This window comes from Trachypithecus francoisi, unplaced genomic scaffold (assembly GCF_009764315.1).
Source record: "Trachypithecus francoisi isolate TF-2019V2 unplaced genomic scaffold, Tfra_2.0 Lachesis_group6, whole genome shotgun sequence".
NCBI classification, from domain to species: Eukaryota; Metazoa; Chordata; class Mammalia; order Primates; family Cercopithecidae; genus Trachypithecus; species Trachypithecus francoisi.
The window spans coordinates 23,853,717-23,867,097 of NW_022681471.1; the positions used below are offsets into that span (position 1 = coordinate 23,853,717).

General features: G+C 40.2%; 1 protein-coding gene across 20 annotated transcripts in view; it reads left to right on the forward strand.

Annotated features, from left to right (window-relative positions):
* Nucleotides 1–13,381, forward strand: part of FAM122C (family with sequence similarity 122C) — an 81,669-nt gene continuing 68,288 nt past the window's right edge. For 4 of the 20 annotated variants that reach the window (XM_033201911.1, XM_033201898.1, XM_033201900.1 and 1 more), the window contains exons 1-3: nucleotides 2–278; nucleotides 3,557–3,728; nucleotides 10,411–10,489. In XM_033201911.1, coding sequence (XP_033057802.1) covers nucleotides 230–278; nucleotides 3,557–3,728; nucleotides 10,411–10,489 — 300 coding nt within the window. In that variant the 5' untranslated portion in view covers nucleotides 2–229. Of the gene's footprint in view, nucleotides 279–2,624; nucleotides 3,472–3,556; nucleotides 3,729–4,865; nucleotides 6,902–10,410; nucleotides 10,490–13,381 lie in introns of those variants that run through there. The other 16 variants (XR_004434976.1, XR_004434975.1, XM_033201910.1 and 13 more) reach the window with 9 other exon arrangements.

Below are 13,381 nucleotides of genomic sequence, written 5' to 3' on the forward strand. Positions count from 1 at the left end.
TGTAGATTTGAGTTCAACTTGTATTTGACTTGCTCTTGTGGTAACTAAAGGTTACAACGTAGCTTCAAGGTTGCCATGACAACTGGCAAAATAAAGAGCTGATTATCACGTTTGTTGCTTCCCTTTTATAGGTGAGGGCCTGGGACACACGGCAGCAGACTGGGATATGCAAAGAGAAGAGTGGCCTAATTGTCAAGTCTAGATCTAACAAAAACAGTGTCCCAAGATCATGGCATATTTCCCTGAAACTGGAAGAACTGATCAAGAAACACAGCTAGGTTGGTATAATAATGTGTGGGTAGAAATGGGGATAAGTGAAAACAATTTCTTTAATGTTGTGTTTGCCATTGTAGCATATAGAATTCTTGCTGTTTTTGTATTACTTGTTCCTTTTGATATTCCAATTTGTGTATGTACTATGAGTCCTATTTATATCTTTACAGGTTTGGGGTTCCTGACATGTAGCTGGTCTTTAGTAAAAGAGAGCTCTTTCTCTTTGATAATAGCTGTAAACTTACTACCATCTCATATATTTAGTTATTTCATATTACTAACTCCTTTTCTTAGAAACATAATCCATTAGTCACTCTTTCCTTGTCATTTTATTATACCTGTTTTCTTAGTGTTGTACTTATTTAAAAATTAGATACTTGTAAGGCTTAGGCAGGATGAAATTTTGTCTATTTATTCAAAATATACGTATGAAATCTTATTACCTGCCAAGAATACTAGCAAACGTTGAAAATTAAAATGAACAGAATGGAGGTAAGATTCCTTTGTTCACTGGCCTACTTCATATTTTTCTGTTATTCAGGCAATTTGTTTTTTGACTCTGTTCTGTCTTTAATCACTGCTTCTGCATTCACCCTGAATTTACTCAGCTTTAACCACCATCTTTTATAAACTTTCAGGTACCCTGGGAATTTTAACAGTGGCTTTTAGGACATCTTGATACTAGCCTGAATTCTGCTGCTATCTAATTATGTGCCATTAATCTCTTTGGAATTTTATCCAACTGTAAAACAGAAATGATTTACCTACTTTACAAGATAACTATGAAAGATAGGCTATTTAAACCTGCATTTATTTATAAAATAATTTCATAAGTATTTATCAAGTGCTTATGAGTACAGAAATTGTGTCCAGGGAGATATTCTGAGGCACCTCATTTTTTTTTTTTACTTAAACAGAAGGGCAGAGGAATCTTGGCTTTGCCACTTAGTAGTTTTAACTTGAGTAATGCCTCTGGGCTTTGGTTTCCTCCTGTGAAAAATGGGCATTGTGATGGTGCCTACCTCAAAGAATTATTGTAAACTTTAAATGCAATCACCTATTTAAAGTGATTAGGACAGTACCTGGCACATAGTAAGTGCCCAAGAAATGGTAGCTATTATTAATCTGTCTTATATCAGGAATGGGGACTCCACATCATCTTCATGTCTGGGATTTAAGTAATCTGATTCTGCCTAATATAATCAAGTTTGTCTTATTCTATTCCCAGAATGAACAAAGAATACATATTTATTATCTTACATGTCATAACTTGTCACAAACTATCTCAAGACTGTCCCATTATTTTAAGTTCACCACTGGGTAGCTGAGCAGGGTTAATGATTGAACCAATCCAGATAAGTATGTAAAAACATTTTGTAGGCCAGGTGCAGCGGCTCACACCTGTAATCCCAGCACTTTGGGAGGCCGAGGCGGGTGGATCACCTGAGGTCGGGAGTTTGAGACCAGCCTGACCAACATGGAGAAACCCCATCTCTACTAAAAATACAAAATTAGCTGGGAGTGGTGGCACATGCCTGTAATCCCAGCTACTCTGGAGGCTGAGTCAGGAGAATAGCTTGAACCCGGGAGGCGGAGGTTGTGATGAGCCAAGATTGCACCATTGCACTCCAACCTGGGCAAGAAGAGCAAAACTCTGTATCAAAAAAAAAAAAAAAATGGTTATCTATAAAGTGTTATGACTATTTTAATTAACAACTCCCATTTCACTAGGTTTATTTGCCTTCTCAGCCAGTTCTCTATATGGTTACTAAAATGTGTGGTTTTACAAAGTTATTAGCATGGAATTAAGATTTTAGTACTTAGTGTGGCTCATTAAGTGATGGTTAAAATTTCTAAAAGAACAGTTCTTAAAATGATATGAGCCATGGCAGCATTCTTAGAATGTATGTAGCTTCTAATACTACCTGAAATGAAAACACTGATTTGCATAGATACTAAATTCTGAGATACTTGTTTTTTAAAAAGCCTCACTGCTTTAACTCAAATCTTTGTAAATTAGCTGAGGTCTTTTTTATATGAACAGCTGTGAGGAGCCAGATTATATATAAAGTAAAAACACACACCAAAGCAGGCGCGGTGGCTCAAGCCTGTAATCCCAGCACTTTGGGAGGATGAGGCGGGTGGATCACCTTCGGTCCAGGAGTTCGAGACCAGCCTGGCCCACATGGTGAAACCCCATCTCTAGTAAAATACAAAAATTAGCCAGGCGTGGTGGCGAGCACCTGTAATCCCAGCTACTTGGGAGGCTGAGGCAGGAGAATCGCTTGAACCTAGGAGGTGGAGGTTGCAGTGAGCTGAGATCACGGCCACTGCACTCCAGCCTGAGCAACAAGAGCGAAATTCCATCTCAAAAAAACAACAACAAAAACTGTACAATTATGGTTTAAAATAGAAAGAAAGAAACCACACTGAAAACAGTAATTCGTTTGCCAAATGAACTCAGTTAGGTTAGCACCTTAGCAAGACCCTTTGGGAACAAGTGGCCTCTAAGTACTTCGGTAGCAGTATCTTTTTTTTTTCTTTTCAGACTTTTGCTTTTCTAAAATTACAAAGGTGTAGTGTGTCTGCTGTTACAGGATGGAAAAATGCATCATAGGAGGTTGGAGCTTGTTGGCCTCAGTCATAAAGGAATAAGAAAACTGAGAATTAGGCATAGGGCAGAAAGGACCTCACCCCTCCCAACGCTTTCATTTCTAAATAATGCTTAAGGAAACCATGCCAGGGTTTGTAAAAGAGTAGAGGCACAACCATGGGGAGTGAGCATTGGGGAAAGAGGAAGGAAGGCAGGACGTGAAGATAAAGCGGCTTCTTAACTGCGCCTGCGCCCCTGGCAAAGCTGACAGAAGCGCGTGAAGTGACGTCATTGCCTGCGTCACAATACGCGTCGTCTGACTGGAAGCGTATCGCAGGTTCTGAGGGGAGGGACCCAACTTATGGTCAAAGGCGGCAGATTGTAGTTTTTGTTTTGGCCGAAAAGGCTTACCATGAGTTGCCAGGGCTGAGAGAGATGGAGAAGGATTCGCGGCGGTGACAGATTAAATTCCCCAGTTACATTATAGACTTGGAGGTGGGGGATCTTCTCATCGTTAGAGGCCCCGATCATGGGAGATGGGCGGTTCGGAGCCAGTCCTGCCTAACTTTGTGTTCACTGATGTTAGGGATGCTAGGGCTGCAAAGGTGGGCACCCCTACTCGTCTAAGAGCTTTCTCCTCTCTTCTCTTTTTCTCCTTTGCCTCTCTCCTTACATCACCTGCCCACTAAGTTGACTTGTCCTTGTGTGAACGGCAGCCGGAAAGCCTTGAGAACTTATTCCTCGACCCGGACATGGCACAGGAGAAAATGGAACTAGGTTTCGAGTCGCTGCCGAGTTCCACTACCGCAGACAGCAACATTCCGAGAAGACTCAACAGTGCCCCTTTGATCAATGGACTTGGGTGAGCCAGGTTGAGATACTGAAGGAGGCAAGCGGGTGGGGAGGAGGTGTTCGGGAAAGTGATTTCCTATAGAATTCCCGTCCCTTTATTTGTTGAGGTTCTGCAGGTATCTCCCTTGTTCCTGGTGTCCTGAGATCCCACCCTCAACCTTGGGTGGGGGTAGTGGGACGGGCTGACCTGAGGGAGAGCGCGCACCCACCCTGAGGTTGACAAACATCTGAATCTGAACATCCTCCCCTGATAGTCCACCCAGACCCGAAAGCAGCAGCCAATTGATGTGGAGCACGGCTTTTTTCTAACTTCACCCCATTTCTTACCCATTCCTTTGAAGAAACTTAGCATCCTCCCCCACTCACCTCCAGATCTTCTGCCATGACTGTAATATTTGTCATTTCAGCTGTTTTGTCACCTCTGACCTTCACCTCCAGCTACTTGAATGGAAATGGTTGTCAAGCAAATAAGCTTTGGACTTTTTTACACCTTTTTTTTTTGAAACAGAGTCTTGCTCTGTCGCCCAGGCTGGAGTGCAGTGGCACCATCTCAGCTTACTGTAACCTCCGCCTCCTGGGTTCAAGCAATTCTCACGCCTCAGCTTCCCTAGTAGCTGGGATTACAGGCGCCTGCCACCACACCCGATAATTTTTTGTATTTGTAGTAGAGACAGGGTTTCACCATGTTGGCCAGGCTGGTCTCGAACTCCTGGCCTCAGGTGATCCGCCCGCCTCAGCCTACCAAAGTGCTGGGATTACAGATGTGAGCCACTGCTCCTGTCCTACAGTTATTTTTTATTGGTGCAAAAAATTTTGGTACCACAGAAGCTTGATCTCCTAAATTATACATTCTCACTGGGTGATACTTCCCCCAAGCGGGGAGAAAATAGTTCTTGGGGGAGTGTGAAAAATTTTTACTCTTTTTATGTATAAAGCACAGATATACATACAGTCTGTACACAGATACATAGTATATATGTGTTATTAAAATTTCATGGAGGGGAAGCAATTGGGGAAAAAATGTCTAAAAAGGCTTTTTAGAGGGTCAATAATGAAAAAATAATTTAGAAACACTGCACTAAATGATGGTTAACTGTATTTCTGAAGATCTGGGATTACTAAATCTTGTTTCTTTTTTGTTTTTTAGACGGAGTCTCACTGTGTCGCCCAGGCTGGAGGGCAGTGGCGTGATCTCAGCTCACTGCAACCTCCGCCTCCCGGGTTCAAGCGATTCTCCTGCCTCAGCCTCCCGAGTAGCTGGGACTTCAGGCACCCGCCACCATGCCCGCCTAATTTTTTGTATTTTTAGTGGAGACGGGGTTTCACCATGTTAGCCAGGATGGTCTCGATCTCCTGACCTTGTGATCTGCCCACCTCGGCCTCCCAAAGTGTTGGGATTACAGGCATGAGCCATCGCGCCCGGCCTAAATCTTACTTAAACTAGACTTTTAAAATGATATTTTGGATCTCACATTTCAGTATTACAAGGTTTTCTAGATATCATAAAAATGTCTGAAAAATGCATTCACTACATACATTGCTAACTTTGCTCCTCACCTTTTGTGGCATCATACTAATTGATAGTTGTAATTCACAGTACCATAGACTATCAGGAAGGGATTCAGAGACCAGCTTTACCCTCCTTGTTTAACATATGAGGAAACTGAGGCCCATAAATCTCCAAAATGACATGTTTAGTGGCAGAGCCAGTACTAGGAACCTCTGTTTCCTGACTCCTAAATGACTGTTCTGGCCACTACTAACCAATAACTAAGCTGATTAACTAAATAAATGCAGCTTTTGGGTCATTTGAAGTAGGAGAGAATATATTGTTCACAAAATGAAAAGCAAACTAAGATTGACCAAAAAATATATATATATATACATTACCTTTTTAAAATAGGCAGATAGAAAAACATAGAAGGGGGACTCTGCATGTTGTGCTGAGAATAAGAACATTTTATTCACTCGGGATTTTGCTCTAATCCTGTTGTGGGAATAAAGGAATTATGGGACCCACTCTACTAGTAGAAGAGAGCAGTAGGTAGAATGTTGGGTTTATTGAAGACAATATAAAAAGAAGAAATAGATTGCAAATAGACGATGGAGGATGTGTACTTGAAAGAACCTGTGGATCCTCTTTAATGTATTAAATACGCCAGAGAAGGAGTGGACCCTTCCCTAATCCTCAAAGCCTTGGAAACAGAGAGATCTTAGTTATCCCTTCATACCTGACTTTGTTCTGCAAAGGATTTTTTTTGTTTTGTTTGTTTTTTGCTTTTATCATATTAGAGCATAGCTACAGTGTTAAATTCCATAGCTAAAGATCCTGATGCATGAAGTAAAATTTGTACAGAAAGATAAGGGTCACTAGCATATTTCTCTAGTAGGAGTTTAAAGATATAGAAACCACAAAGTGGACGGAGTCCAGGGACTGTAGTCCATCAGAAAGAAGTAACATAGGAATGATGTGTGACATCCCTGAGATTAGGGAACTTGCCTAGATGATCTGAGGGCATATTTTGTGCTGTTGTAGAAAATGTAGGGCATGGTCAGAGAAGTTATTCTGAAGCAAGAAAAATTTAGAGTAGGATTACACTGAGCCTTAGTTGAATTCATTTTCACCTCAGTTCTTATTTGCATATGTATACTGCTCACTTTTCTCCCTTTTTTTTTTCTTCCTTGGCCCTCTAATACTTGTGTACTTCCTCTTTCTAAACTATACCTGGCAGTAAAGCATTCTTTTCAGAAAGTGAGAATCACTAGCATATTTCTTTAGTAGGAGTTAAAGATATAGAAACCACAAAGTGGACAGCGTTCACGGACTCCAGTCCATCAGAAAGAAGTAACATAGGAATGATGTGTGACATGCCTGAGGTCAGGGAACTTGCCCAGATGATCTGTGGGGATGTTTTGTGCTGTTGTAGAGAATATTTAGCTTGCTAAACATTGTTGCACCTCTTTCAAGTAATTTTCGAACTTTGCTCGATGTTTCTTCTATATAAAGACCCTCTTGCACCAGCATTTGCAGAATTAAATTCCTTACATTTGTTTCTTTTATATCAACTCTTTAATACAGTATTACTGTTTTAAAGAAGCATCTGCACTGTTTTATGTATATCTTGAACTAATAAAAATTCCAACGTCAAAAGTTTTGAACCTCTTGGTTCTTTATACTCTTTATCCCTGTAGTTGGCTGACTTTATTGCTAGTGTCAGTAACTATATTGAAAACTAGGAGTTTTTTTCTTCTCTTTCTCTGACCCTTATGCAAAGACTCAGAGATTAGGTTCTTGTATTCCTGCCAGTGCCTCCCTACCTTAAAAACCTCTACCTTGACCCTGCATTTAAACTGTTACTGCCTCAATTATTATTACTTTTTTCCTGAGATGGAGTCTTGAGGCTGGAGTGCAGTGGTTCAATCTTGGCTCACTACAACCTCTGCCTCCTGGGCTCAAGCGATTCTCCTGCCTCAGCCTCCCGAGTAGCTGGGACTACAGGCATGCACCACCATGCCTGGCTAATTTTTGTATTTTTAGTAGAGATGGGTTTCACTATGTTGGCCAGGCTGGTCTCGAACCCCTGACCTCATGATCTGCCCACCTTGGCCTCCTAAAGTGCTGCTATTACAGTCGTGAGCCCCCCCCCGACCCTCAATTCTATTTGAAAGGCAAATTACTGCCCCAGACCCAAATGCAGCCCACCACCTGGATTTGCAAATAAAATTTTATTGGAATGGAACCATCCCCATTTGTTTAGTTATTATCTATGGCTACTTTCCCACTGCAGTGGCAGAACTGAGGAGTTGCAACAGATACTGTATGGCCCACAAATCCTTAAATGTTTACTCTTTGGCCCTTTGCAGGAAAAGTTTGCCCATCCTCTGGTTTATTGAACTCTTACGAACGTGGAAGAATAGCAGCCATGAAAAATGATTACTTTGGGAATATAAGTGACATAAATCTATTATAGTTTAGACAGAGCTGTTTATTGATCATTTGATGTGGAACATTGAACTTCCATCCAGTTATACTACCTTTGCTTTTTCCGAGTTAGAAGTAGCACTTAACTCAGTTCACATATCACCTAGGGTTTTATAAATTCATGTTGAATAATGCATATCAGTTGAAGTATATATTGCCTGAATTCTTTCTTTCAGTTATAGTCTTACTAAAATTGGCGAACAAATTAGGGTAGAATATATCATTGCTAGCCCTAAGAATTAAGCCCCCTACACATGTACACAAAAAAGAGTGGAAAGAAATAGCCCATTAGTGTCCCTCCAATTTTCTTATAAGTGACTGCCAGAACATATTCCTATTCTCACAAAGAAAATGACTGGGAAAGGAAGTAAACTTAGATACATCCATATACCTTCCATTCATAAAATAGTAAGTTACTGCTTGTTATATGCAAATTATGATGTTGCAAAGACATATCTCAGGGCTCAATAAACTTTAATAGGGACTATAAATACTTGAAGGACTTAAATGTATGGTAGAGTAAGATAAGTGCGTAGGGAGCTAAAGAAAGTGCTAGGGGAATTCAAAGAAGGAAGGGAGAAATTACAGCGGGACTGGTGAGGGAGAAGGATAAGTTTATGAAGAAGGTGACAATTGAGATGGGCCTTCATGGATTGATAGGATACACCCTGGGAAAAAGGGGGACCAATGCTTGGGATAGTATTTTAAGTATTATATACAGAACAGACTTGAAGGCAGAAAAACATAGATGTATTCCAGAGAACTGAATGCTCCACTTTGCCTGAACCCCTGACTCCCAAATGTTCATCTGCTGATTAGTGCTGATCTCAGGTGAAGTTTTTACCAATCCGTGCCTTTAAAAAAGTTAAGTACAGCATAATTAAAGATGTCATTATGTAGTTGCTAATTATCCTTCCTGGGCAGGACTGTACTGTACTCTGAGATTTGTTGTTCTCTTATTTTCTTAATACCAAAATGCCATTTTACAAATGAAATGATGGTATTGGTCAATGGTGGGGTTTTTTAAAAAATGACTTGACTTGGTAAAAGAAAGAGGTGGCAACTATGTTTCTGCCTAGATTTTGTTTTGAAATTGTACTAGTCCATGAAATTGAAGAGTCTGGAGCCAAACTGTGGAGGGCTTTGAATGTCATAGTAAAGAACGTAACTGAATTTGATAGGCACTGAAGAGAGTCACTGAAAGTTGTGAGCAAACTGTTCTTTAGGAAGGTGCCCCTGGTAGTCTGTTAGATAGCCTAGAGAAGGGAAAGAAGAGAGGCAGGGAGCCCAGTTAGACTATGGCAGTCTGTGGAAAAGGAAAAAGACCTTGAATTGGTTTTTGGCAAGGAGCATGAAAAGAACCAGGTGGATATCAGAGAGAAAGAGTATAGAGGTAAAATCTAAAATACTGGCAGTTGACTGGATATAGGCAGCTAAAACAAAAGTGTTATAGATGATTTCTCACATTGGAGGAACCTGGATGAAGGGTACATGTGAACCATCTGTATTCTTTTTGCAACTTCTTGTGAGTCTTAAACCGTTTCAAAATAAGAAGTTATAATAAAAAGGAAAACATGCCAGACACAGCTGGGATCTGTAGTCCTAGCTATTTGAGAGGCTGAGGCAGGAGCATCGTTGAGCCTAGGAGTTTGAGGGCAGCCTAGGCAACATGTAGTGGGACCACATCTCTGAAAAAACAATGAAATGATGATTTCTTCAGGATTACAAGGTCAAAGAGGACCGAGTTCACTTGGTGGGCAACCATCAAAGCTGAGGACGCAGACCTAACTTCAGTGGGCAGCAGCTGCACAACTTCAGTCCATTGTTATCATGGGAATGTGGCCCAGTGGTGCAAAATCTTGCAACTTTTCAACAGAAGCCAGAAAGTTGGGATCTGGGTGTTGTTTTTGTTTTTGTTTTTTTGTTTTAATGTGAAATCTCACAGTGTACAAAACAAATTCAAAAACATTTTTAACACTGTGTAGGCCAAACCAAACACATCTGTGAAAAATCTGAGTTCCATCAACCCCTGCTATTGGTTATTCCTCTTATTCATGTGAAACTTTGGGGAATTGAGAGGGAATTGGTATTTGCACATTGTAGCTCTGATCATAAATTTAAATCATTTACAGGTTTAAACTGAAAATGATGTACTTCCAAGTTCACAATAAATTATATTCATTCTCTGTAGCATAATTAGGAGTAAAGTAGTGTGCTTGAGAATTCCTTACCTTATATGGAGACTTGTTTAGGCTCAGCCAACCACGGCTGTATGTGTGTGTGTGTTTTAATTTCTACCTTTGCACAGCTTGCCTTTACCCTTGCTGTTTAGGTATTTGAAATCTTCTTTAAAAGAATTTTGTGGCCGGGCATGGTGGCCCACGCCTGTAATCCCAGCACTTTGAGGGGGACAAGGCGGGTGGATCACCTGAGGTCAGGAGTTCGAGACCAGCCTGACCAACATGGTGAAACCTCGTCTCTACTAAAAACACAAAAATCAGCTGGGCATAGTGGTGCGTGCCTGTAATCGCAGCTACTGGGGGGCTGAGGTAGGAGGATTGCTTGAACCTGGGAGGCAGAGGTTGCAGTGAGCTGAGATCGTGCCACTGCACTCCAGCCTGGGCAACAGAACAGAGCGAGACTCCGTCTCAAAAAAGAAATTTTTTTTTGTAATGGATTTTATAACAAATCTTTTTCTTTTTCTTTTTAGTTTTAATTCACAGGTGTTGCAAGCTGACATGTTAAGAATTCGTACAAACAGAGCAATGTTTAAGGATCAACGCTGTCTGGTAAGAAAATGCTTATAATGGCCTCCCTGTCCAAGACTTGTGCTTATTGGTCTTAACCAATGGTCTTCAAACTTGAGCATTCACAGGGAGGGCTTATTAAAACACAGATGGCCAGCGGGAGTCTCACCCCCAGGGTTTCTGATTAAGTACATGGGGGTGGAGCATGAGAATTTGCATTTCTAACAAGTTCCCACTTTGAGAAACACTGCTCTAAACATTACTGAAGGAAAAATAAACACATTGACTACAGTTATGATTGCTGCAGCTGCAACAGAATTAATTTTTAAATCCCATATGGATTTAATATTGAGATTTTATGTATAAGACCATCTGGTTTCCAATTTTTTTTTTAAAGAAAATTGTAACCTTGAGAGGAAAATTTGCAGACTCTCCTAAAAGTAATTTTTAGGCTTTTAGTTAGACTTTTATCTCACATTTATCTTGAATTATAAATAAGATTTGCTTTTCATGGTATTATCATGCAATCTCTAAATTATAACTCTTTTCTACTAATTATCCTGTAAACATAGAGAATATACTTGTAGATCAGTAAGCCAAGGTGAATACATGATTCATTATATGATTTTTTTTATTGAGATGAAATTCACATACATTCAATTAACTATTTTAAAGTATACAGTTCAGTAGCATTTCGTGCATTCACAATGTTGTTCAATCACTACTGCTCTCTAGTTTCTTTTTTTTTTTTTTTATACTTTAAGTTCTAGGGTACATGTGCACAACGTGCAGGTTTGTTACATATGTATACATGTGCCATGTTGGTGTGCTGCACCCGTTAACTCATCATTTGCATTAGGTATATCTCCTAATGCTATCACTCCTTTCTCCCTGTCCCCACAATGGGACCCGGTGTGTGATGTTCCCCTTCCTGTGTCCAAGTGATCTCATTGTTCAATTTCCACCTATGAGTGAGAACATGCGGTATTTGGCTTTATGTTCTTGCGATAGTTTGCTGAGAATGATGGCTTCCAGCGCATCCATGTCCCTACAAAGGACACGAACTCATCCTTTTTTATGGCTGCATAGTATTCCATGGTGTATATGTGCCACATTTTCTTAATCCAGTCTGTCACTGATGGACATTTGGGTTGATTCCAAGTCTTTGCTATTGTGAATAGTGCTGCAATAAACATACGCGTGCATGTGTCTTTATAGCAGCATGACTTATAATCCTTTGGGTATATCCCCAGTAATGGGATGGCTGGGTCAAATGGTATTTCTAGTTGTAGATCCTTGAGGAATCGCCACACTGTTTTCCACAATGGTTGAACTAGTTTACAGTCCCACCAACAGTGTAAAAGTGTTCCTATTTCTCCACATCCTCTCCAGCACCTGTTGTTTCCTGATTTTTTAACGATTGCCATTCTGACTGGTGTGAGATGGTATCTCATTGTGGTTTTGAATTGCATTTCTCTGATGGCGAGTGGTGATGAGCATTTTTTCATGTGTCTGTTGGCTGCATGAATGTCTTCTTTTCAGAAGTGTCTGTTCATATCCTTTGCCCACTTTTTGATGGGGTTGTTTGTTTTTTTCTTGTAAATTTGATTGAGTTCCTTATAGGTTCTGGATATTAGCCCTTTGTCAGATGAGTAGATTGCAAAAATTTTCTCCCATTCTGTAGGTTGCCTGTTCACTCTGATGGTAGTTTATTTTGCTGTGCAGAAGCTCTTTAGTTTAATTAGATCCCATTTGTCAATTTTGGCTTTTGTTGCTGTTGCTTTTGGTGTTTTAGACATGAAGTCCTTGCCCATGCCTATGTCCTGAATGGTATTACCTAGGTTTTCTTCTAGGGTTTTTATGGTTTTAGGTCTAACATTTAAATCTCTAATCCATCTTGAATTAATTTTCATATAAGGAGTAAGGAAAGGATCCAGTTTCAGCTTTCTACTTATGGCTAGGCAATTTTCCCAGCACCATTTATTAAATAGGGAATCCTTTCCCCATTTCTTGTTTTTGTCAGGTTTGTCAAAGATCAGATGGCTGTAGATGTGTGGTATTATTTCTGAGGGCTCTGTTCTGTTCCATTGGTCTATATCTCTGTTTTGGTACCAGTACCATGCTGTTTTGGTTACTGTATCCTTGTAGTATAGTGTGAAGTCGGGTACCGTGATGCCTCCAGCTTTGTTCTTTTGGCTTAGGATTGCCTTGGCAATGTGGGATCTTTTTTGGTTCCATATGAACTTAAAGCAGTTTTTCCAATTCTGTGAAGACAGTCATTGGTAGCTTAATGGGGATGGCATTGAATCTATAAATTACCTTGGGCAGTATGGCCATTTTCACAATATTGATTCTTCCTATCCATGAGCATGGTATGTTCTTCCATTTGTTTGTGTCCTCTTTTATTTCACTGAGCAGTGGTTTGTAGTTCTCCTTGAAGAAGTCCTTTACATCCCTTGTAAGTTGGATTCCTAGGTATTTTATTATCTTTGAAGCTATTATGAATGGGAGTTCATTCATGATTTGGCTCTCTGTTACTGGTGTATAAGAATGCTTGTGATATTTGCACATTGATTTTGTATCCTGAGACTCTGCTGAAGTTGCTTATCAGCTTAAGCAGATTTTGGGCTGAGACAATGGGGTTTTCTAAATATACAATCATGTCATCTGCAAACAGGGACAATTTGACTTCTTCTTTTCCTAACTGAATACCTTTTATTTCTTTCTCTTGCCTGATTGCCCTAGCCAGAACTTCCAACACTATGTTGAATAGGAGTGGTGAGAGAGGGCATCCCTGTCTTGTGCCAGTTTTCAAAGGGAATTTTTCCAGTTTTTGCCCATTCAGTATGATATTGGCTGTGGGTTTGTCATAAATAGCTCTTATTATTTTGAGAAACGTCCCGTCAATACCGAATTTATTGAGCGTTTTTAGCA